Below are 26,311 nucleotides of genomic sequence, written 5' to 3'. Positions count from 1 at the left end.
GGTAACCAGTGATTTCAGTTATGCTTTTGTAATTTGTTTTATGTTCATAGCACTTACTATGGCTGGGCACAATGCCAAGTGTTTTATTGTACATTTGCTTTTCACAATAGCACAATGACATGGGTTTTGTAACCCCATTTTGTAGTTGACAAAACTGAGGTCTGTGTACTTCACATTAATTTCCCCAAGGTTGGCCAGCGAGGATTTGGAGCTGGGTATGTTCACTGTAAAGCCTGCCCTTCACTACTAAACAGTGCAGTTGCTGTGTCTCCATGTGCAGAAACTGACATGGGATTCATGACATGGGTGCTTCCTCTCCCACCTTGCCATCTCCCAGCAGGTGGTATCGATTTGATTGAGAACAGAACATTTCAGTGAAATAGGTCACTCGAGGTCCAGAGACTGGTGAAGTGGTTAAAAGCACAGGATCTGGAGTCAGCTTGCCCGAGTGGAATCCTACATTTGTGTGGCTTTAGGCAAGTTACCTTATCTTTAAATGGAAATAATAATAACGGTAACTGCCTCATAAGTTGTTTTAACAATTTGATGACATGCTAACCTGCAAAGCACTTGGTAGATTCTCAGTAAATATTAGCTATTACAACATTATTGCTAGTATTTGTGCCCCAGTGGGCAGCCCTGTGGAGTTGAAAAGCAGTGTCACTGAATTTTGACTGCCAGCTATGGAGAGCTCGTTAAGCACTTTAGATACATTTATCCTATTTGATCTTCACATCAGCCCTGTAAAATTGTCCAGGTTAAGAACCATTGTGACTTAAAGTTACTTGTAGCTTGGAGCTACTCTGGATCACAGGGGAAGCAACAGCCTTTACAGCTGTACAGCTGTTAGCAGGCCTCAGCAATCGCAGGCAGACAGAAAGATGGGCTTCTACACATCTGGTCAAAGGCTCCCGTTAGGTGTGCAATCTTCTAGGTTCTGAGACTGGATTCATAGTGGCATCTTTATTTTGAAATACCTTTGTGCCCTGGCCAGTTTGGCTCAGTGGTTGGAGTGTTGGCCCCTGCACCGAAGGGTCGCGGGTTCAATTCCAGGTCGAGGGAACGTACTGGGGTTGCAGGTTCAATCCCCGTCCCAGTTGGGGCACATGTGGGAGGCAACCGATGGATGTGTCTCTCTCACATTGATGTTTCAATCTCTCTCTCTCATCGATGTTTCACTCTCTCTACCCCACTCCCTCCCTTTTACACTCTCTTAAAAAAAAAATCAATGGAAAAAAATATTCTTAGGTGAGGATTAACAACAACAAAAAACAAACAATAATAATGAAATACCTTTGCTTTATCCAAGTAACCTCCCCCCACACTAAATACTCAAATCAGCTCAGCCTTTTTTCTTTATCTTGGCAACACTTACTGCTACTTTTTTTGTTCATAGCATTTAATTTAGCTCTTTTAAAATCTCCTACAATATGTTATGTATATTTTACCACAATTAAAAAAAATCTCCAACAAGTGTAAATCACATTCTAGCATTTCTGAAAATAAAAGTAAACATGTTAACATTAGGTAAGAGAATGAGTTTTTGCTACACTGTACATATATATATTTTTAATTGAAAGTTTCCCCCACAAAAGAAATAATACTGCAAACATAGTTCATATTTTAATAGCAAAATTTTGTTAGGCTTCAGGTGTCCCTCAATAAAAGTTTTATTTTTTATACATTCTGTCATGAATTCAATGAAGTAAAAAATTCATATGCTGTTGTAAACAAATTACTTGAAGGTAAACATTTTACAGATTTCAGTATCTCATTTATTAAATTTTGAAGTATTAAGCAATTTCCAATGTGAGATCTCAGGTGACTTCTTTGCAAAAAACAAGTTGATCCTAAAATTCACATGGAAATTCAAGGGACTCACAAAAGTCAAAACAATCTTGAAGAACAAAGTTGGAGGACTCACACATTCTAATTTCAAAACTTACTTTGAAGCTACAATAATCAAAACAGCGTGGTGCTGGCATAAGGATAGACATATAGATCAGTGCAATAGAATTGAGAGTCCAGAAATAAACCTTCACTTTTATGTCAGTTGCTTTTTTTCAATAAGGATACCAAGGCCAGTCAATGGGGAAAGGTAGTTTTTTCAACAAATGGTGCTGGGACAACTGGATAGCCACATGCAGAGAATGAAGTTGGAGCCCAACCTCGTACCATATATAAAAACACAAAATGGATCGAAGATCTAAATGTAAGAAGTAAAACCATAAAACTCTTGGAAGAAAACATAGCAGTATATCTTTATGATGTGGAATTGGCAATGATTTCCCAGATATGACACCAAAAGCACAAGCAACAAAAGAGAAAAATAAATTGGACTTCATCAAAATTTTAAAATGTGTGTTTCAAAGAACTCCATCAAGAAAGTAAAAAGACAACCCACAGAGTAGGAAATATTTGTGGATCATATGTCTGATAAGGGAAGTGTATCTAAAATAACGAACTCTTACAACTCTAATAAAAAGACAGCCTGAATTTAAAATGGGCAAAGGATCTGAATAGACATTTTTCCAAAGGGGTGCACAAAGGGCCGGCAAACACATGAAAAGATGCTTAGCATCATTAGTCAAGGGGAAATGAAAATCAGAACCAAGAGGTACTACTCCATACACCCCAGGATGGCGATAATAAAGAAGACAGACAATAACAAGTGTAGAGAAATTAGAACCTAATAGACTGCTGGTAGGAGTGCAGAATGGTACAGCCTCTTTGGAAAATCGTCTGACGGTTCCTCAAAAGCTTAAACATAGAGTTACCATGTGACCCAGCAATTCCCCTCCTAGGTATATATCCCCAAGATAAAACATATGTCTACACAAAAACTTGTACATAATTGTTCATAGTAGCATTATTCATAATAGTCAAAAACGCGGAAATAATCCACTTGCCCGTCAACGGATGAATGGATAACATAATGCGGTCTCTCCATTCAGTGGAATGCTACTCTGCCAAAGAGAAAGGCGTGAAGTATTGGTACATGCTACACCAGGAACGAACCTTGAAAGCACTGCTAAGCAAAACCCGACAGAAAAGACCACATGGCGTATGATTCCATTTATAAGAAATGTCCAGAATTGGCTACAGAGACAGAATTGCCTAAGGCTGGGTGGGCAAGAGGCTTGGTGGAATGATAGCTAATGGGTGCGGGCTTTCTTTTTGGGGTGATGAAGATTGTGATAATAATCGCTCAACTCTTTACTAAAAGTCACTGAATTGTACACTTTAAATGGGTGAAATTTGTATGGTGTGTGGACTTTATCTCAATAAAGCTGTTAACAAACAAAAATTTCCAACCTGAACAATTATTTGGAAGACTTTGATCCCTGCCTTGTACTATTTCATTCTTTTTTCCCCTTAATTCAACCTCCCTCCTGGGTCTGGAGTACAGGTTGTAGAGGACCTGAACTCTCAGGCTTTCCTCTGACCATGCACGTCAAGATAAAAGTTCATTCCATTTGCCCAGTTAGGGTACCCAATCGGGCGTTCTTTTCAAAATGCATTTGTCCATGTGTTCTAAGACCAGAGAAGAATTTCCCCCCACCCTAAATTGATTTCTTTATATTTGAGAGCAGATGAAGCAGGGAAAAGCATTTTTCCAGGTTCAAGTATACAGCGTGGGGGGTAGAAAGAAGCTGGGTTAAATATGAAATTCCTCTAAGCCCAACGACACCAGGAAAGAGATTTGGGGATTTTAGGAGGCTGCCCACTCACAGAGAAGGTGAATGTGATGTCCAGGATCGTGTCGGTGTGAGTCCAGTCAGTCAGCTTGACATTTGAAAACAACTCGGAGAAATGAGCTGCTAGCAAAGGCTGCGCTGCTTCAGGGCCAGGGTAGTCTTGAATTCCCCAGTCTCGTTGGAGGGCCCCCGTCCTCTGATTCCACCTCCTCTCATCTCCTACTTTCAAATCCTCTCCTGCCCACTCTCCATGTCATTAACCTTTCCCAGGGAAGGACCCAAAAACTCAGGCTGAGCTATAAATGACAAGAGAGACTTCGATTGCTGTTCCCAAGCTCCCTGCTTAATGAGCTCCAGAAGGCGAAGGACAGGCCTGTTCCCGGCCCTTTCCTTCCCAAGGAGGTTGCAGCATCAGGGACAGGCAGCTTTGTGTGTGCCAAGGCAAGGAGGCAGAAGTTGGGAGGTGGGCTCACCGGGGTGTAGTCACATCTCCCTTAGGACGTAGGTCCTGACCCCTTCCTACAAAGCTAATGTCCTGAGCTGATGGGCCTCCGCATGGCCAGTGATAGCTCCTGGGCCAACTGTTTTCAATGTGTTAAGCTTGTTGAAAACAGTAGCCCTAGATAAAGGGGAATTCAGGTGTGTTCTGGTCATTTGGGCATCCTAAATATAGGGAAATCTGCTTACACGTGCAATCTGTCCTGTGAAGTCACCTAAATGGTGACCACAGCCTGGGAGAATTTGCCTGAATGGCCTGCAGAATGGAGCTGCATGTACTGAGAGTGCTGGAACCCCCCAATCCCTGTGACCATGGGGGTGAAAGCTCAGCAGGCGAGGCGCTCCTACCTGGAACCTTTGGTCATGTATGGCTCTCAGGAGACTGGGACACGTGCTCACACCCACCGGACTCATGTCCACTGCCCAGTCACCCCCACCCTTCCACTCCGTGTCCCCGGTGCTCTGTAATCCTAAATGGCCATGACTTAATGAAAGGAAACCCAGCATGCAAAGCCAGGCTTTATGAAACATGTTCCTGTTTTGAATATAGTAAAGCAAAAGAAGTTTCAGATTATCAGGGCTGCTTTGTGTTCCCCTGGGACTGCACCTTTCATAGTGTCGCTGCGATAAAACAAAACAAAACAAAACAGCAGCAAATTACCCCTGCTGCTTAGGCTTTTGTATGAAGATTATTTTTAGGGACATTTTTATTGTTCTTATTTTCTTTTGCCCTGAATGGGGAAGATGTCCCCCCCCACCTCCCTCCCTCCCTCCCTCCCTCCCTCCCTCCCTCCCTCCCTCCCTCCCTCCCTCCCTCCCTCCCTCCCTTTTATTTAAATTGGAAGCTAGATCTTAATGGAAAGAAATATTCTCTACCCATCTATGCATTGAAAAGAGCTTGCACAATGCAGCCCCATTTGTCACGGGTGTGCCAGGGCCCCGCAGGCCCAGCCGCGCGGTGTCAGGCACACTTGCTGGCGCACTCCAGCAGCTCCATGCGGATGGCGATGCGGACGTGCCAGCCCAGTGGGATCAGCCGGATGAAGCGGGAGATGATGGGGGGCCGCAGCAGGTTCTGGACGGTGGACGTTCTGTCCGAGTTTCCGTAGAAGACCTAAGGAGAGAGGTGAAACCCTGTCACTGTCACACCAGGGGAGAGAAAAGGAAGACCAATTCCTGTCTGGAGCTGGCCCCAACTTGACAATGGAAAGCCTCAGGAAGTGATTAAAAAGTACAGAGAATTTGCAGACGCCCCACAAACTCTGACCTTGAGTGATTTCTGGTGCCTACACTCTCCGGACCTCTGTGAGTCTGTGGACACCTAGAACTGCACTGTCCAGTATGGTAGCCGGTAGCTACATGTAGCTATTTAAACTTAAATGACTTCAAATCAGATAACGGTTTCCTTCCTCAGTCGCACTACCCGTGCCATGCGTGGTTCAAGTGCTCAGTGGCTGATGTGATTAGTGGCGGTCACATTGGGCACTGCAGATACGAACATTTCCATCATCGCAGAGAGTCCGCTTGGATGGCTCTGATTTTAAAAATTGCTTCTTGATTTTGTGCTTTAATTCTTTCATTTTGACAAGAATTTTGAAAAGGATCACATCACACAAGAGGAATGTTCCCATGTTCCAGAAGCGTCCAAAGTGGGGCTCAAGGAAAAGCTTGTGAGCTAGCTCTGCAGTCGTGAGTTGTGAGCTAAAGCTTAATGGGGTGTCTCTACATCGATACAAATAGCAAGTACTTTCTACGCTTGGAAATGTTTTTTAAAGGAAAAAGACAAACTAGAGGGAAGATTCTGGAAGGAGGAGGGAAGTGCCCAGAGAAGAGAGAAAAAGGTTTATTTTGTGGCTTTCAGGATATAACATGGCATGATTCAGTGGGTGAAATATAAAAGGTGCAGCAGATGTTTGGCTGTATTTCCAAAGAAATCGCTCTTTTCAATCTTTGCAGAGTCATAGTGTTCTGCCCAATGACACCAAAACATTTCATTCCCTTCTGGTATTATCTTTGGAAAAAATTGGCCTCATCCATCCACAAAACAAGAAGGACCTCATATGCCATGATCTTACCTTTCTTCCTATTAACAACAACCTGCACCCCCTTTTCTACCCCATTTGCCCTTGAACCTATTCAAGGCAGCAGCCAAGTGAAGAGGGCAGATGGAACAGGCTCTTCCACATTGCACACAAGTGCCCAAAAGGCACTTTGCAAAGAACCTCAAGGCCTTTCGAAACACAATGCTTGAAAACAATCCTCATATCATTTTGAAAAGCCAGTAAGAACAAAAATGGAATAAAATGTCCAAGTATCAAGATGGCTTTACCTATTGTGTTCAAACTCCTTAAAATCTCAACCCATGAATGTCTTGCTATACAAATTGGCATCAGAGAGTATAAAGCCTTCTGATTTTCAGCTGCATGTGTCTACTTAACCTGATTACATGTCCTAACTAGCTGGGGGAAGTCATCACAGGTGAAGGACAGTTAATATTTCCAATTAGCTAGTAAATTTTTAGTTCATCATAAATATACATTATATATATCTATGTATATATAGATATAGATGATGATAGATGATGATAGATAGATAGATAGATAGATAGATAGATAGATAGATAGATAGATAGATAGATAGATGATAGATATTGAGAGAGAGAGAAAGAGAGTCTATTGTGTCCAGTCTATGATGAACAATAGTAGTTGGGTCTTGGCGCTCAGTGGTTACTGGCATATAAAAGTTTAAGGGCCTCTGTGTCTGCACTTCTGGAGATGTTTTAAACATGTCTGTACTTTAGTGGCTAACCTATTGGGTTGTCTAGAGCTCCCCAGCTGTCACTCTCAATCAATAGTGAGGAGGGGCCATATCTACATCAATGGACCAGGACCTACCTGCATCAGTAATAGATCAAGTCAGACTTATGGCGCAAAGTGTTCAACGATCCAATGAGTTTGGAATGGTGCAAATGGTTGGCTTTGACTATTCAAGCAACTATATGCTGATATGAGAATTCAGACAAAGATTTCTTTTGCACGCAAGAGTGGCACTCATTCGCAAAAAATCTAGGCACCAGGGATACAACAAGAAAGACACATGCCTTGCGGTCAGTGCTCTGACAGAGGACAGCAACAGGAACACGGACACTGGCAGGAGGAGAGCCCCAGAGAGTGTGAGCTAAGGTGGTTTGGGGTAGGCCTGACTTACCCGGTTGTTCCCGGTCTGGTCCTTATAGTAAATCCAGTTCAGGCTCTCATCAGTCCTGTACTGCACACTGTATTTGGTCATCCACTCATCAATGTCACAGCGACCCTGGGTGAGAATCCCCGAAATCACCTTGACCTCCTTCAGGTCTATCTGTAACCACTGGTTGCTGTCCTGGAACTTGGAGAGCCAGGCACACCTGCCGGAGACACAGTGAATCAGCAGAAGTCTTGCTCTCCCTGCGAGTGCTCTGAAGAGCCTGGACATGCTGACATTTGAGGGGATGTCAGCACCTGAAGAGCCCCCACTAAGCTTGGGCTGAGCTGCAGTCTCCAAGAGGTGCCCAGCCTCTGTGACATTCGCATCATTTTCTCTCTCCTGTACCTCCACCTCCTGAGGAAAAATTGTCAGGTTCAACTAATTTGTCAAAGAAATGCCTTCGAGTGCAGCTGAAATGACCTTTGGGGCGTGGTTGAGCATGTCTTTTTTCAATGCATCGCTATTGCACCCACCAGGCCCCTTCCCTTTTCATCAGTCTCTCCTGATGTTTCTTTCGCCGAGAATCTTTTCTTTCTTTAATTTCACTTTCTTCATACATATCTGCATCTCTTTCATGTGCTGTCATGTGTGGCTTTCAGGGAGTGTCTACCGTGTGTAGAACACGGAGCCGAGTGGCTCTGAGAGGGCTTTTAACAATTATAAGCTAACCAACCTTGATGGAACTGATTTGGTTTTTTAGCTATATTCCTCATACATTGTGGAGACCTTTAGCTCCCCCACTTTTGTGTGTGTGTATTAGTTTCTTAGAACTCAGTTCTTGGCTGCTTTCTCCTCTAATTCCAGACTTGCTCCTTGGTTGGCTCTGACTTTCTACTTCCATCCCAAACCTTTTCTAAATTCCAAATCCCAAGAATTAATTGCTAGCTAGCCAACTTCGCCTGGATGCCTTAGATGAAACAAGTCCAAAAGTGAGTTCCGAAATATCCCCACCCCAACCCTCTTTCAGTGCTACCCATCTCTCTGAATGTGACCCCTGTCTTCCCAGGTCTTCATGCCAGCAATCTGACAGCCATCCTTGGCCCCTTCCTCTCTGTCACCTCAAACAGCCAATCCATCTATTGGCTCCATCTCCAAGTGTTTCTCAAAGTCATTTACTTCTCTCCATTTCACTGCCACCACTCTAGCCCTCAGCTGTCGCCTGGACTGCCACCATTGCTTAAGTAGTCTCTCTGGATTACCTTTGTCCCCCAACTATACAGCCCTCCCCACAGGAGCCAGATTTTTCTCTTAACACAAATCTGATTGTGATACTCCCCAACTTCAAATATTTCTCTGACAGAGTCTGCTAATTGTCTCCCAGTTGCCTCTTCCCATCCCCCTTTAGTAACAGAACTGCTGAGTTTTATCTGAGCAAATGGCCACCGAGCTAAGATCCAATTTCCTACTCTTCCTTGCAGCTAGACGGGGCCATCAGACTAAATTCTGCTCAATGGGATATGGGTAGAAGTGGCCAGTTGGATTATGTCTGAATCCTTAAAGGAAAAGTATGTGTGCTCTGCTCTCCTTTTCTCCCTACTGACTAGAATGTGGGTTCCAAGATGGAAGCTCCATGTTAAGGATGAAAGAAGAAGGTAGGGAGAGGCTGGACCCCTGAGAGCATCCAGCTGCCATAAGACCCCAGGCTGCCTAATGAAACTTTTAGATGAGCAGGAAACACACCTCTACATTAAATCTCTGTGCTTTGGAGTTCTTTTTACAGCAGCACAAGCCTATATTCTAACTAATGCACTTTCAGGGTCCTTCTATTGTCCCTAAAGTGAGGACCACAATCCTTAGCATGACTTCAAAGGCCCTGCATGACCTGACTTCTGACTCCCTCTCCAGCTTGACCTCACCTGGGCTCTAACCTTGCTGGCCTTCTTGATGGTCCCCGTCCATGCCCTTAAGGGGCCTTCCCTACTCGGGCCTTTGCGCCTGCTGTATCCTGTGCCCACCCCCTCACCTGGCCAACTGTAAGTCTCGGGTTAAAGATCCTTTCCTTAGAAAGCCCTTCCCTGGTGCTGCGAATGGACCAGGCCTTTCTCCTCCGTCTCCACAGCACCCATCACACTTACTGAGTGATCAGTTGCATGATTATGTGCTCAGAAGCCTCTCCCTCTCTCCACTGTGTGCTTATTAAAGGTCACGACCTCATCCACCTTGTTCAGGGCTGTACCCACGACCTTGGCAAACGGAAGGCATCCAGTCAACGTTTGTCGAATAACTAAATGCGTTCCGTGCCACTCATTCGTCCCCGAGACCTGCTTTCTCGGTTCGCATAAGGAAGCAGCCGAGCGGCCAGCCCTGCTCACCCAAAGCCGTGGCCGTTGAGCCGGGCCTTGTTGGCAGTCCACGACGAATACCAGCCCACGTACTGCTCCGGGTTGGAGCAGGTGATCTGGTCTGGTGTCACCTCTCCGGACTCGAAACCCAGGGGCTTATGATAGGGGCATTCTGGGAAAGGAAAAACAATGCTCATGAAAACACTTGGGTTGCATCACAATACTCAACAACCATGACATGATCGAAATGACAAATCAAACCATCCCATTAGAAGATGAAGTAAAGGAATTGCGTAGACGCTCAGGACATTCGTAAGAGCCCAGCGGTGGGTGGGGGTAGTTTTGCGAAACACTTCACCTCCTCCACAAGCATACAGACCTAAAACCCAAGAGGTCTGCGGCGAAATGTCACCCTTAAATGCCATACTCTTTATTTTTCTCATTAACACAGGGTTAGCCATCCTGCAGGATGACATCAGGGTCCCTAATTGTCTTTGGGCAGCATCTGGTGGCAATTATAGGAAAAAAGCAATGGAAAGAGGCAAGAAGGGCAATTATATATTGAGACTGACTTCCCACTTGTAAATTGCAGTTTTCTCACAAGTCTAATGAAAGAAAAAGGTGAAATGTGCCGGAGTGACTGTTGAATAGAGAACAGTTGAAAGGAACTGCTTTGCCCAAACAAGAATAACCAAAGCTCATTCTTAGATGTTAATTGTCTGTTGCTTCTCATATTTCCTCTCACATTTAGTGTTGGTTTACCTGGTCAGAGACTGCCAATTGCCAACCCAGTATCCATTCTCCCCTTCTTTTTGACTAAAGAATCCTAATTTTGTTGGGGGCAGCAATGTAGCAAGCTAAGAAAAAAAACAATCTTCCCAGACTTTCTTGTAGTTAGAAGTCATGTGATACAATTTCTGGCTAGTGAGATATAAGAGGATGTTTGCTGGGGATTTCTGATCAGGTTTTGCTTTCCCTTTCTTTCTAACTGTTGGCCAGAAGCAAGACCTAATGGCTGGTGCAACAGTAGCTATCTTGCGCCATGGGGGTAAGGCCAAGAGAACTGCAGAGACCTCAGCCCTGGTACCCTTAAGCAAATGCCTACCCGTAGTCTTTTTACCATGTGAGTCAAAACAAAGCTAATTCAATAAGCCACAATTTAGGGGACCTCTTATTTATAGCCAAACCCAGTTTCTACCTGAATTTCTATAGAAAACAAATGATAAGCTTATGTAAATACATTCTCCTAGTTTCCCGATTGTGAATGATAAACTTCAAGTAGGTAAAGCAAATTATTTTTTCTTTGTGTAAATTTGGGTTCATATTGAAGAGCTGAACGTATTTATTGGGACATCATCACCTTCCACTGTAAAATGAGAGCTGAGTTCTTCTAGAGATTAAGTTTTAGAAGTCAGTAAAACTGAATGAAGCATGCAAAAGCTTGATCCCCATCATGAGGCTCCAGGATGCCTGCAGGGACAGCCATGTCCTGTCCCCAGAAGCCAAAGACAAAAGGACAGCTTCACACCTCTGACCAGGGGGGCTTAGCTGCCTTTCTACCCAAAGCACCAAAAAAATAGGCCACCTCCCATTTGCAGTTTATCAAGTACCCATTAAAATGTCAATTCCTGGGAGAGGGAACAGGAACACTTTATGGGCTACGTGCTCCTGCCTTGCGTGGCCAAATCGTCAAGGGGGCTTATTAAAAATGCAGTTTCCAGGATTCCACTCCCAGAGTGGTCAATTTTTAACAAGCACACTTTCAAAGTATGTTGTGGAAACCTTAGCCTGCCAGGGAAGGCATTTTGTTGGCTGGTGGATTCAGGGGCCTAGTGCCCATGGCCTTGGGGGCTCTTCTATCACCTCTACCTCGCTCTGACCTGGAAGACAAACTTGTGCCACCAGATAGAGGGACAAGATCCCAGTGTCAGAAAACTGGGTTTCAGTTGGGCCTCGGTGGTCACTTATATTCTAACTGTGAATATCTCTAAGTCTCCTCTATCCATAATCTCCCTTTCTTGCTCCAGGGCCACCAGCTTGGAGGGAGGGGGCAGAGGGGAAGGAAAAACCATCGCCACCTCTCCCAACAACTTTATTCTTGGCATTTCAGTCTCTCTGTTCCCCTTCATATCTCTTGCCATTTCTTCCCAATTACCTCATCTAACAATTAAGTGTGGGCTATAGACATGCAGGAACCTGGCCAGGGGCAATGGCCTTGGAGGCCTGTGAGGGCTTGTCCAGACATGGGTCTTGCCCACACTCTCCAGGGGAAGCAGTGATCTCACCATCCCCATGGTTGCAGCAGGCATCTGGGAGCCCATGCCTGACTCCCAGGCCCTCTGAGTATTTTCTAGGTGAACAGTTCCATCTGGGTAACCCAAAGATACTTCATACCCATAGAGCCAAAACTGAACCCTTCAGCATCCAAGCCCCAAGCCTGCCCCTGTGCAGTGCTCCTGCCTCAGGCATTGGCGCCTCTAGCTACCCAGCTGCTAACCCAGAAACCTTGTGGCTTGGCCCATAGCACAGAGCAGAGACTCCCTGATGAGTCTCGGCCTGGGCATTACCTGGGGAGTTGCAGAAGAGCTGATGTTCGGGTCAAACCCCCAGAGATTTTCATGTCATTGGTCTGGGGCAGGACCTGGGCATGGAGTAGAGCTGCAGGTCACCGTAATGGGCAGCCACGGTCAAGACTGCCGGCTTAGAGCAATGTAACTTGGGGTTGAATCCCGCTCTCTGAGTTTAGGCAAGCTGCCTAACGTCTCTGTGCTTCAGTTTCCTCATCTGTGACAGGAACACAACAGTCGAACCTGCCTCCATACAGTTGCTGCGGGATTACGTGAAATAACGTTTGTAGAGTGTAAAGCTTGTAGTGCCTGGCCAAAGAGCAGCAGCTCATATTGGTAGAACAGGGCGAAGTTGTGAGAATAGAGTGATGTCTTCTTGAGTCTGGCATGCTTGTTCTGTGTGTGTGTGTGTGACTTGAGAGAGAAGCCTGTTTGCAACATAGCATCTCCCAGGCTCTTGGATTTGGAAGGTCTAGGCCTCAAAAGGAATCAGCTGATTGTCCCAGAGGGCGAGCTGGCCAGGGCTCTGGGCTTTGATTCTTACCAAGTGGGGCTGGGGGTGGGGCTCATGGTAAGGGCCTGAGCTCAGCCAGGAAATGGTTCCTCTGATGAGACTGGACCAAGGATGGGTCCCGGGAGCCCTGAGCTCTGGACACTCTCAGGAAACTTGGGAAGGTCCCCAGGACTGAGTTTGGTTCAGAGGGAGAAGGCGTTGACCTTCAAGTGGGGCTGTGGGCAGGGCCGAGAGCCTATAACCCAGCCTGGGCCTAGGCCCTGCCCCAGGCAGCCCTTGCAGGCCCCTGGGAGGTTCATGTAGCGCAAAGGGGAGAGGAACGACCCTCCACAATCCTGTCTTTACACTCTTCACAGGCCATGACAAAGTGGGACTCAAACTGGGGTTGTCTAAACTTGGAAAAATAGAAAATGTAACATTCCTTGTGCCCTGCGTGCTGTGAAGTGAACTGTGCTCCAGTTCCTTTACTATTTCTCCTGACTCCGTTCCCCTGTTCTTCCTCCTTCCACTGTCGCCGCTGAGACGCCTTCAGGTCCTCATGCAGGCCTGGAGGCCTTCCCTTGAGGCTGTTCCCTCTGCCTGTGACACTCCTGTCCCCTCTTTTCCCCCTTCACCTCTATTCATCCTTCAGATCTCTGCCCACCCTGAGCCGGGTAAAGGATTCCAGGTGCTGTCTTCCCAGGCACCCTGCACCTGTCACTTGTCCCTCCTCCTGTGATTATTTCGTCGTCAGCAGCCTGGTCTGTCTTGCCCACCATGCTGTCCTCTGAGCCCTGCAGAATGCCTGCACATGTAGGCACTGCGGAGGTATTGCTCGCGTGAATGAAGGATGGGTGGGTGAACAAACGTCATCGCCCCCTCTTGGGTGGCTGCTGGGGTTAAGCAGAGAAAATAGCAGAAGGAGGAAGCAGTGAGCTCAGGGAGAAAGTAGAAGTTGACTGGCCCAGAGAAGTCCCACTGGCTTATGTCCATACTCACTTTACTCTTAAGGAGAAACGTGCGTCTTCTGTTGCACAAGTGGCTCTTGTGAGCAGTGTTTTGATACTTAGCTGGATAAGGGCATATTCACAGTGTGCTGCTCATCCAGACTATGGCTACTTAACATACTAGCCTTTCTTACTCAGTAGGTAAGTTCTCAATTTGTAGGCATGCAGGCCAGACATGCTTATAAAAGATGTTACCCTCAGGGGCCACAAAGAGAATTCAGGGACGTTCTTGTCAAGAGAGACGTCAATATTATTATGCACATGTATTAGACTTGAATATCTATGACAATGTAGTAGAATATAGAATAATATTTACAGAAGAATAGAATATAAACTTGAATATAATGTAGAAATATAGAATCTGGAATGAAAGTAAAGCATTGAGTCAGTGGTTTTCTTATACTTGGATACCTTCCCTACCCTCTTCCCACCTCTCAGAGCGCCGAGAGGTAATCTTGGCTTAATGGTGGAAAAGACAGACCTTTTCATATTTGTGATGGTGTTAAGGTGAGGACTAGGAGGCCGTAATGCCCCTAGCCTCCTCCCGTGTGGGCAGCAAGAGCCAGCGTGCACCTGGGAGCTCCTTTTTGGCAGCTATGAATGACCGTGTCCTTCTGTGCTTTCTAGGCTCTTCCTCCCACCTAAATCAGAGTCCGCCGGAAGCCTTGAGTCACAGGGGCCAGGAACGCCGACTACCCTTCTTGAAGTTCCAGTAAGGATCTGAGGCACTGCTGGGCAAGTGACTTCTGGAAGGCTGGGGCTAGTCCTGCTGCCCTGAATCCCGCCTTTCACGGAAAAGCCAGCTAACACCAATGAATCAACCATTTAACACCAAGGCTGTGTTTTTTCCTTCTCGGCAATATCCACATTGTTATAAAAACAAAATCAATCAAACAAACAAAAACGGGTTGGGGGAAAACAGGTAAGCTAAAGGATTTCTGATTTCAGAACTTCCAGTTCACGGCAACTGTGTAAGGAGATAGCTTGGGGGACCCGGGTCGTCTTCACGTTCCTCAAACACAAGGCCCTCCTCGGCTTCACAGATGAGTGGGCCAATGAATCCAATCCGCATAAATAATCTCTTTTCAATTTCTCCTTAGAAAGAACCTCCTCAGAATGTAATCGAGTAGGCCTCCTGCCTCTGGTGAAGAGAACATTTGTTTTCACTAAATGGTAAACCCCTCCAGGGTGGAGACAATGCCTTCATTTTTGTCTCCCCATCGGTGTCTGGCACATAATAGGCACGTGATAAAAGGGGGTGGAATTCTAAGTGGATTATTAAGGAGGGTGCTTCAGTACTGACGGCAGATCTTACCAACACATAGCGCGGCACGAACCCCCGGGCAGCGGGAGAGCGCGCGGAGCTCGACAGTACACACTGCTCTCCTGGCTCGGGGGCCCCACTGCTCCCTTCCGTAAGACAGGGTTCAGAAACGACTTTCTACTCCTTTAGTAAATAGGAAAACGGAGGCAGCAAAAGCCATTGTAGACTACCCCTCTTCTCTCCCCCACAATTTGCTATTTTAATGCAAATTTAATGAAATAATGAAGAGAAGCTCACAGGCATACTCACAAACCTGTCTCTCCCGGAGCTATTATTAGGCGATTATGTAAAGTGAATGACGTTACCTAGCTCTCCTTACTCTGGAGAGGGGTGGCAAGGACAGTTTCCTGCCAAAGAGGCTCTGAGCCTGGAAAGGACTGAGCAGAGCAAAAATTTGGGCCATTCCAGCCTCTGAAAGCCAGAGCGTGGGCTCTTAGGAGGCAGGAAGAAAAGGAGCTCCGATTTGCCAGGTACAGCACAACGTGCTTTAATATCTCATCCGATTTATTCCCCATAACAACTCCCTGGATCAGAGGTACGTGAACTGTGGCCCTCGGGCCAAATATTGCCACGGCCTGCTTTGTAAATAAAGTTTTATTGGCACACAGCTGTGCACATGCTTTTACATGTCAGTGGCTGCTTTTTGAGCAACAATGGCAGAATTGAGAAGTTGACAAGACAGGACCCACAAAGCCACAAATACTTACTGTCTGGTCCTTTACAGACAACATTTGCTGGCCGCTGCCTTAGAGGAAGGCAGGCATTCACGTTAGTCAGGACAGGCCATGTTATGCTGCAGGACAAACCGTCCGGAAATTTCAGAGGCTTAACACGACAAAGGTTTATTTTTCACTCAGGTGACTTGGCCACTGTGGGTCGGGAGGGGGTTTTGCTCCACGGCATTTCCCTGGCAACCAGGCTGAGGGAAGAGCCACTTTCTCAAGCAGGAAAACGGAGAGCTGGAGAGCTGAGCACCAGCAGCCCTGTGCTCAGATGAAGCCCCTTGACTGCGAGGGGTCTGGGATGGAGGGACGCACGTGGCTGTTTGGTGAGCAGTGGCTACCCAGGTACAGTAGTATCGATACTGTTATAATTAACCAGTTATTAATAATAGGAAAGGAGCAAAAAGAAGGCCAGATATTTTAGGCATGTCATTTGGGCAGCTTCCCCAGGAAGCTACAATTTAACACTCCCCAGGGGTCCAACAAAGGGAAGATAAGCTTGTGCCCAGTAAAGTTGGGGGGGTGGGCTAGGGAAGGTGCTTGCTGTCATTCACAGTGGGGACAGAGAGGGTTGGCCGGATTGGGTGTGGCCACTGCAAGGGCGAGAAGAGCAAGGGCAAGAAGATTTGGGGTACATAACCCCCTAAACAAAGGTATTCACTCTCTTGTGCTCTTGTTACTGTTTTTTTTAAAACCTCTTTTATTTTACTATTATTTTTTTAATCCTTACCCGAGGATATTTTTTCCATTGCTTTTCAGAGAGAGTGGAAGGGGGGGAGAGAAAGAGAGGAGCACATCGATTGGTTGCCTCTGCAGGCACCCCAACCACGGCCGAGGATCGAACCTGCAACTGAGGTACGTGCCCTTGGCCGGAATCAAACCTGGGACCCTTCAGTCCAAGGGCCAACACTCTAACCACTGAGCCAAACTTGCCAGGGCAACATGAGGTCAGTTTAGCGGAGCAGTGGCCATGTGAAATTTGAAGATCAGAGGCTAACCGGAGAAAACCCAGAGCGTGGCATTGGGGGATTAATTCAGTTGGGTTGAAAGAAAGGAGGAACAATGTGTTCCCAAGGACACCCCAAGGAGAGGGGATACTCACCCGGTATGCAGTCTAAGGAGGTGGTGCCCGCAGACCACAGGGCATTGGCACCTCCTTGGCAATCGCATTTGCACACTTTGTGATACCAGGGGTCCTCACCTTCATCCTGTGGGAGGCAAGAGAGGCAGGAGTGTCAGAAAGGCCACAGTCAAAGGTAACTGTGGTCAACACTACTGGAAAAGCTTGTGCTCAGAAAGCTTGCTCATTACTATTGGCTACTGCTGCTTTCACGCAACAGCACAACTGAATCATTACCCAGCCTTAAGGCACAGTTGCTGCTCATCTGTGAGTCTAGATAAACAAGTGTCTGCCACTGTGGGCGAGCAGCTAATAATCTCACAGACACACCCATGTAAGGGTCAGTGTTCACCCCATTATACTTTTCTTCAGGGTTTGGAGGAGACCTAGTCCAAGGTCAGGCTCCTTACATCCCCAGGAGGTTCTTTTTAAAATCTAGTTTTAAAAGATTCAAGGTTACACCATCTGAATTAAGACCTGGTTTACTTGCATTCTGTCAGTGAAACACAGAACTTGCTCAGATAACGTGCTATTGCCACCACCAGAAAAAAATAATCTTTACAAATACATTTTAAAAAAATATGTTTTTATTTATTTTAGGGAGAGAGGCAAGGAGAGGGAGAGATGGAAACATCCATGAGAGAGAAACATCAATCAGCTGCCTCCTGCACGCCCCCTGCTGGGGATCCAACCCAAAGGCCTGGCTTGTGCCCTGACCAAGAATGGGTTGCCGCTCACCACTGAGCAACACCGGCCGGGCGAAAATTACATTTTTTAAAAAGCCATAGCCCTATATATCATTTTCGGCTAGGAAAATCTCCCGAAACAGTATCCATGTAAATCCCAGCCTTCTTACTGTAACATACCTCAGTAGACGACAATCCCAGCGTGGCTGAGCAAGAGGACAAGAGAGGAAAAATCAAGTTAAAAAAAAGAAAGAGAAATTCAACAAAATGATTCTTTACATGGAAAAGTGAAATGAAGTCACATAAAAGTTAACAAAGCCCCTTCTGGAAGAAGTCAGACTAAGTAGCGGTCTGTCAGCATCCACAGATGCTGAGAAACCAGGCACAGGACAGTGAAACAAAGACAAGAATAATTGGTATTGTTTTTGTTGATTATAGAATTTTGGAAAATACATTAATGAACCTATATAGTTTTTTAACCTCCAAGGCGATACTATTAACATCTAAGTGTAAATCTTTCCCATCTTTTTCTGTGCATACTTTAAAAAACATGTTTGAGAACCTACTATCTACCAATGTTCCTGACATTCCTTTTCCACTTGACACTAACAGAGCGAGATTTTCCCCTCGCTTACTGACTCCCTCCTCCCCCTACTGCCTGCCCGGTGTGCTAGTCAGGAGTGGGGTTCAGTCCCCCCTCTGTGACACTCTTAGGTCGCTTATTTAGGGTTAGGACATTGTTTACAAAATGCTTTTCAGGCTTGTCTATTATGTACAGGAAATCTCCAACCACAATCAGTATAAATACCAGATAAATGAGGTGGGGAAATTGAAAGTGTGCAAATTTTAACATAAAACTAAACTATTTTTATGGAAGGGTGAATAAAAAGGATGAATGCACAGTTTGAATAGGAAAATAATTTGTGTATATTAGCATAAACTGATTGTTTAAAGCTGCGCTGTGTCCAGTGCCCTAACTACTATCCTTGTGGCTATTTGAATGGAACTTATCTACAATTGACGAAATTCAAAATTCAATTCCTCAGTCACACCGGCCACACTTCAAGCGCTTACTGGACTTGTCACTAGCGGCCACTGCACTGGACAGCGCAGATCCACAGCACTTCCATCACCGCAGGAGGCTCCATTAGACAGCCCTGATTTAAAGCACCCAAGCGCCGCTCCTCCCATTCAACACAACACCTTCATTTCTTTTCTGATTGTAAAAGTGACGCATACCCTATATATGAAAATCTCAAACAAAACCTGAGTGCAGACAGCAGGAAATAAAAGTCCTGCCTTAGCCACTTTCCTATCTAAAAATTAGATCTGATGCCCCCCCAAACACTTTCAGATTGCCTTAGAGAGTAAAGGAATGGTCTCACGGTTTTCATCACAAAGATCAAACTCTTCTTCAGATTGTGCCTTTATTTAAATAATACATATTTACCCATTCCACAACCCCCCTTTGCCTGGCCACTCTGCAGGGGAAGCCTCGCTCTCTGCGCGCAAGGCCTTGAGGACCCAGGAGACCGAGGGCAGGGTGGGGCGCGGGGAACGCTCCGCTGGGCTGTGGCCGGGCCGCAGCGCGAGTCAAGGGGACGCATCCTTCAGCCCGGGCAGATTCAGGGCCACCCTTCCCCAGCAGTCAGCAAACTGCCGTCTCCCCAGGGCCCTTGCCCACCGCTTACTCATTCTCAGAGACTGCTCGGCCTACTGACTACGGGCAGAATTGACCCCCTCGGGTAGGAATGGAAGTTAGGGAGCACCAGCTTGGTAGGAGGCCAAGCCTTGTGCTGGCAAAGGAAATTACCAATGACTCCTGACTTCCACACTCGATGGACTCCTTCCAGCACTGAGCTTCTGTCTTCGTGGTGCAACGTTGGGTGCTGCCAGTCCCTCCCATCTTCCCTTAGCTTCCGTCACGCTGCTCACCTGGTTCTCCCGCCATTCTCCTCAGTATAATCCTCCTCAGTCTCTCTTAAGAACCCTGCTCCTGCCTCCATAAATGTCGCTAAACCCAAGATTCCGACGCTCGCATTGAATGCCTTACTGGACATCTCCACGTGAATGCCTCTTGCTATGTAAAACTGGCCCAACCAAGTGTGAGCAAGGTCATGGAGCAGCCTGAACTCTCATATGGTGCTGGTGGGGTAGAAGTTGGTCTAACCTCTGTGAAAAACTGCTTGGCAATTTATAGCGAGGCTGGACGTATATGTGTCCTATGAACCAGCAATTCCACTCCCAATTATTTACCCACCAGGAATGCATACATATGTTCTCCAACAAACAAAAACATGTACTAGATTATTCATAGCAGCAGTATTTGTAAAAACTCCAAACTGGAAACATTCATATGCCCGTCAAGAGTAGAATGGATACCCGTGGTAGGTTCACACAGTGGAACACTATACTGCAACGAAAAGGGATTACCTACAACTCCACAATATGCTGCAGCTCACAATGGTGAGTGGAAAGTCAGATGCTAAATTGGACATACCATATGAATACATTTAACATATACAAAAACAGGCTAAAGTAATCCATGCCACTAAACATAGGGTCCTGGTCACACTTGGGGTGGGGAGTGGCAGGTAGGAAGCTCAGAGAGGGTGTCTGGTAACATTCTGTTACTCAATTTGAATGCTAGTTACTTGAGTGTGTTTCATAATGAAAATTCATTGAGTTGTATACTTACCTATACTCTTTTGTATGTCTGTTGTACTTAAATAAATGTATGTAGGTTATACATAAAAAAGGTTGTTTTTTAAAAAAAACAAACAAGAAACCAAACTCTATCTCTTTCCTCAGATTGTTCTTTCTCTATTTCTTACCCTACTGAATGGCCCCACCGTCTACCTATTACCCCATCCAGAAGCCTGGGACCCCCCTGGTCGCCTCTTTTCCTAACCCGCCACATCCAGCGTCTGCTAGGGGACTGCTTTCCTCTCCCCCTGCCGCTTCCCGCCTTAGACCCCACCCTCTCCCCCGGGATCCTCTCCTTGCTAAAAAGAGACCGTGCCTCATCCATCCTTCATGATGCCAACGGAGTGGAATGCAAACCCGATTTTCTCACTTTCCTGCCAAACCCTATGGTGGGTTCCCGCTGCCAGGGTCTGAGTTCCACCTCCAACATTTCTTAGTTGTATGACTGCACGTCTCCATTTCCTCATTCTTAAAATAGGTGTATTAATGTGCTCCTTAAGGGGACTGTGATCTAGCTCCTGCCCACCTTTCCAGATTTCTCTTTTGCACTCCGTTCTACCTGCAGTTCATCGAAAGCGTTGGGCTGTTTCCTGCCTCCATGCCTTTGCCCATGTGATTTCTTGGGTTCAAATGCCCTCCCCTCCCAATTTTTCTGCCTGCTTATCCCCTTCTCTCTGAAGAGGACTTTTTCTGTCCCACATGCAATATTGACCCCTTGCTCTGGCCTTTGTGTCCCACCTCTTTCTTGTCCATAGGTTTATCTAAGCACCTGTACAATTATAGAAATTGATATAAAAGATAGCTAATAATGACTGGCCCCAAAGCATTCATTTATTAATATTCATTGAGCATCTACTATATTCCAGGCCCAGCTTTAGGTGCTGGGGGTATAAGTAAACAAAACAGGAAAAACACCTGCCCTCATAGAATTTACAGTCTAATGTGGGGAAGTGGGGGAGTAATGAATGAGCAAATGAGCTAGAAAGAGCCCGAGGTGGGTGGGTGATGGGCACATCTCCCGATGGAGAGATGACGGCGGCGTGGCCCAGGGTGGTGGGCAGCGGAGGTAATGAGAAGTGGTTGGATTCCGACTGTCTTTGGAAGGTGGTGCCAATGGGATTTGCTGACAGATGATGTGGATGGATGTAAAAGGTTGAACTGCCTGAGGCCTGAGTGAATAGAGCTACCATTTACTGGGGGAGGAGAAGGTTCCAGGGGGAGCAGAGATTTGGGGGCAGTGGGGTGGAGATGTTTTGTTTGAGAGGCCAATGGGACACCCAAGTGTTGAGGTTGAGTGGGCAGCTGGCTGGAAGCTTCTGAAACTCAGGGGAAAGTCCAGCTAGGGTGTTGGTGCCCTATGCTCCTCACAGTTAATGTGTACATGGGCCCATGGCCTCAGTCCCGCAGCTGCTCCCCCAGAACTGTGCAGTAAATGAGCAATTGGCATCTAGTTGATCTGGGGACTGTTCTTCCAGGAGGCACTCAGCTCCACCCCCCATCTTCAAGAGAAGCTGGGGATGCCCAAAATGCAGAAAGGCCCTGTCAGTTGGGCAAACATCAGTTGTGCCAAGACCCTCTTTTGGGGGGGACCAAAGGTGAGGTGACTGGTCATTGACAGTGTGTCCTTAATAAACATACCAATTTGGCTCAGAGGCCGTGTCTGTTACTGAAGAGGGTCTATGCAGCGGCAACTGAGCAAACCCAGAGTTCAAATGAAGCTCAGGACCTGTCCAGTTGCCTTTGCATTACCTGGGTGGACCCTGGAGGGGCTCCACGTTCTGCAGAAACAAAGCAGAAGGCACAAAGTAAAGGTCGGGGAGGTCTTGCCACTGTCTACTTGTGGAGAGGAAGACCTAAGAGGAGGCCTGGTTTCAGAGCCACTTCCTGTGTTCACTCAGAGGTTGGGCAGATTTCTGGAGTTTTCCATCTTCCCAGCTCCTCACCAGAAAGCATTAGCCTGCAAGTAGCCTGGGGTTCTGAGTTACCAGATCTTTATAGAAATAAGCAAAGAGAGAAGGAACAACAAGCAGTTTACAGGAAGAGCTGTCAGCAAGGAAGCAGCAACGTGGCTGCTGTAGTCCCCCAGATGACTAATCAAAAAGGCTGGCAAACAAAAGCAAAAGCATGTTTGACTACAACATCTTCTAATACCAGAAGCTAAGCAACACTTTGCCCTAGCTGGGTAGCTCAGTTGGTTAGAGTGTCATCCCAATATGCCAAGATTGTAGATTCAATCCCTGCTCAGGGCACATATAAGAAACAACCAATGAATGCATAAATAAGTGGAACAAGTTGATGTTTTTTCCCTCTCTCTCTAAAAAAATCAATAAATTTAAAAAAGAAAATAACATTCTTGGAATAAGCAAAAGAAAACAGTCCAGCCTTTAAAGGTAAAAAGAATAAAAGGTTTAGATTATGTGGCTTTGGATTTTTCTCCCTACTGGAGTGGTTTTTGAGATTCCTCCACAAGTTATGAGTTTCCGCTAGAACTGAGATATCTGCCGCTCACCAATTTTAGAGTCATGCAGTACGGGGTCATTCTGCTCTTTTGCCCAAAGGGCCACTCCATGGGGAAACCCTTGTTACCACAGCAAGGAAATTCAAGGAATAGCTATTTCTCAAATGTACCTTGCAAGCCCAAGAGGAGAGGTATGCATTAGATGCACATAGGAAAGACCCCTTTAGTTTCTTTGATCGGATGTCACTAAATACAGAACTTCCTTCCCATGGAAACAGATGAGGCCAAGGAGAAAAGCATAAAATTGTGAATGATAAAACTGTAACCAGCTTCCAATCTACTTGAGAAACAAGAAAAAGACATGGGAGAGAAACAGCAGGCTGAAATAATGTCCCTCTCCCTGAAGAAGAAAGAAGGAAATTGCTTCTGATGTGAGAGTGTTACTCTTTTAGGCCACAGACATATTCATGGGTAAATCGGTTATCTGTACCTGCCTCAACACAGATGAACCTAAAAAACATATGCTGTGTGACAGACAAAAGACCATATGTTATATGAATCCATTTAAATGAAATGTCCCAAATAGTCAAATCCATAGAGACAAAAAGTAGATCAGTGGTTGGGGGGGACGGGGGGAGGAGGGAATGGGGAGTGAGTGCTTGATGTCTACCAGGTTCTTTTTGGAGTGATGAAAATGTTCTAAAATTAGATCGTGTGCTCCTCAAATCTGTAAATATACTAAAAACCATTGAATTGCACACTTTAAATGGGTGAATTTAATGGTATGTAAATTATATCTCAAGCAAGCTGCTTAAAAAAAAAAAAAATCTGCTGTCCCTGGAAGGTTGACACACCAGCAAAGAGCACATTCACCTGTAAGATGAAGCTTGGTAATTTTTTTTTGTTTTTATATAATAACCGTGACCAGGTAATTGACTGATATAATTTACTAAGGTGGATGTTTTTATTTATTTATTTATTTATTTATTTATTTATTTATTTAATTTATCTTTATTGTTGAGAGTATTATAGGTGTCCCATTTTTTCCCCCCAGTTGACCCCCTCCACTTCGCTCCCACCCCTTCCCCAGGCCTTCACCCCGTCATTGTCTGTGTCCATGGGATATGCATATATGCATATAACTTCTTTGGTTAATCTCTTCCCACCCTCCACCCCCCTTCCCTCTTCCCTCTGAAATATGATCGTCTGTTGCCTGGATCAATGTCTCTGGATCTATTTAGTTCATCAGCTTCTTTTGTTCATTAGCTTCTTCTTAAAGAAGACTCTTCAACATTTCCTGTAGTGCTGGTCTGGTGGTGATGAACTCCTTTAGCTTTTTCTTATCTGTGAAGCTCTTTATTTGACCTTCAATTCTAAATGATAGCTTTGCTGGGTAGAGCAGTCTTGGTTGTAGTTCCATGTTTTTCATCACTTTGAATATTTCTTGCCCCTCCCTTCTGGCCTGCAAGGTTTCTCTTGAGAAATCAGCTGACAGTCGCATGGGGGCTCCCTTGTAGGTAACTAACTGCTTTTCTCTTGCTGCTATTAAGATTCTCTCTTTGTCTTTAACCTTTGGTATTTTAATTATGATGTGTCTTGCTGTGGGCCTCTTTGGGTTCCTCTTGTTTGGGACCCTCTGTGCTTCCTGGACTTGTAAGTCTATTTCTTTCCCCAGGTAGGGGAAGTTTTCTGTAATTATTTTTTCAAATAGGTTTTCAATTTCTTGGTCTCTTTCTTTCCCTTCTGGCACCCCAATAATAGGAATGTTGGGCCTCTTGAAGTTTTCCCAGAGGCTCCTAATACTATTTTCATATTTCTGGATTCTATTTTCTTTTTGCTCGTCTGGTTGGGTGTTTTTTGTTTCCTCATGTTCCAAATTGCTGATTTGATTCTCAGCGTCCTCTACTCTACTGTTGATTCCATGTAAATTATTCTTCATTTCAGTTTGTGTAGCCTTCATTTCAAATTGCTACTTTATTATGTTATCGATTTTCTCAGTTATTTCCCTAATAGCCTGCTTAAACATTCTTATAAACAAAATTCTGAACTCTGTATCTGTTAGCTTGCTTGGATCTATTTCGTTTAGTTCCTCTTCTAGAGATTTATTCTGTTCTTTCCTTTGTGACATCTTTCTTTGCCTCCACATTTTGGCTGCTTCCCGGTGTTTGTTTCTATGTATTAGGTGGAGCTGCTATGTCTCCTGGAATTTGTAGAGTGGCTTTGTGTAGTAGGTGTCCTGTAGGGTCCAGTGGCTCAGCCTCCCCAGTCCCCTGAGCTGGGCCTTCTAGGTGCTCCCCTGTGTGGGCTGTGTGCACTGTCCTGTTGTAGTTGAGGCTTGGTTGCTGTTGGCGACGCTGGGTGAATTGACCCCCGGCCAATCGGCTGTGAGGACCAGCTGCAGCTACAGCCAAAGAGCTGCTGTGCTGGAGACACCCCCATGGAGCAGGATTTACTTCAGTGGAGCTTTGGTGTTCACCAAGTGCGCTCCTTGAGTGTCCCTCATGGATGTGGTAGGGTTGTAATCCAGCGTGGTCGAGTCTGACCACCAGGTGCACTGTCTCTGGGGCCTCCGGGGAGGTGCACAGTCAGCCTGTGCCAGTGCCTTGCCCAGGGCCACCCAGCGTGAGCTACTCAGCAAACCGTAGCTGGCTGCTCCTTGTGCTGGGCTTGGAGGTGCCCAGGAGAGGCCCAGCTATGAGCCAGTGCAGCTGCCGCTAGTGCCAGGCCTGGGGCCGCTTATCAAGCCGTATGGGGCACACTCCTGCCTGTTTGAGAGATTTTAGGAAAGTCCTAAGCCTGAGGCCTGAGAGGCCACTTGCACAGAAAAGCCCCTGGAAATGGCCCGGATGAGCTGCAGGTGGGAGGGGCGGGGCCTCCGGGAATCACGGGGCGGGGCCAAGGGTGAGTCAGGTGCTGGCGATGCAAACATGGCGCCTGCCTGCGGGCTGTGTGGGGAGGACTCGCCACAGGAGCCATGGCCTCCGCCAGCCCTTCTGCCCGGGAGGAAGCCGCCCTCCACCTGTCACCCGGATCTCAGGCAGGTTAGTCCCTCCCCGAGTGTCCCAGGTCCCTTCAGGCTGCTCCCGGCGCTGGGCTCAGAGGGAGCGTCCGAGTGAGTCCGCGCCAGGCCCTTAAGAGGAGCTGCTGGGGCTCCCGCAGCCTCTGCGACCCTCAGGGACAGTCCCCGCTGGTTTCACAGCCCGGAGTTGTGGGGACCTCTCTTCCTGGCCCTGGGGCCCTGGGCTGGGGCCTGCTGTGGGGCTGGGACCCCTGCTCCTTCAGGAAACCCCCGCCACCGAGATTCCCTCCCGGGTTTCCCCGAGGCCCCGGGTGTGGGCCCGCTGCGAGTCTCTGATTCAGTCCTGTCTCCACCGCTCCTATCGGTCTCGGTGCTTCTTCAGTTCCCTGGTTGTGGGGCTTCTGTTCAGTCAGATTTCAGGAGGTTCTGAGTGATGGCGGTTCTGTATTTTAGTTGTAATTTTTTTTTTAACATATCTTTATTGATTT

General features: G+C 46.3%; 1 protein-coding gene across 1 annotated transcript; it reads right to left on the bottom strand.

The window, feature by feature from the left end:
• Positions 1 to 5,157: 5,157 nt before the first annotated feature.
• RS1 (retinoschisin 1) lies at positions 5,158 to 19,591 on the bottom strand. The gene is made up of 6 exons (XM_016199379.2): positions 19,576 to 19,591; positions 17,821 to 17,846; positions 16,937 to 17,042; positions 9,752 to 9,893; positions 7,404 to 7,599; positions 5,158 to 5,310 (listed from the first exon to the last, which is right to left on the bottom strand). Exons 1-6 carry the CDS (start codon positions 19,589 to 19,591, stop codon positions 5,158 to 5,160), a joined length of 639 nt encoding a protein of 212 aa, XP_016054865.2.
• Positions 19,592 to 26,311: the final 6,720 nt, after the last annotated feature.

This window comes from Miniopterus natalensis, chromosome X, assembly GCF_054644295.1.
Source record: "Miniopterus natalensis isolate mMinNat1 chromosome X, mMinNat1.hap1, whole genome shotgun sequence".
Lineage (NCBI taxonomy): Eukaryota > Metazoa > Chordata > Mammalia > Chiroptera > Miniopteridae > Miniopterus > Miniopterus natalensis.
The sequence above is the reverse complement of the archived record's forward strand: the minus strand, read 5'-3'. Positions and strand labels throughout refer to the sequence as shown.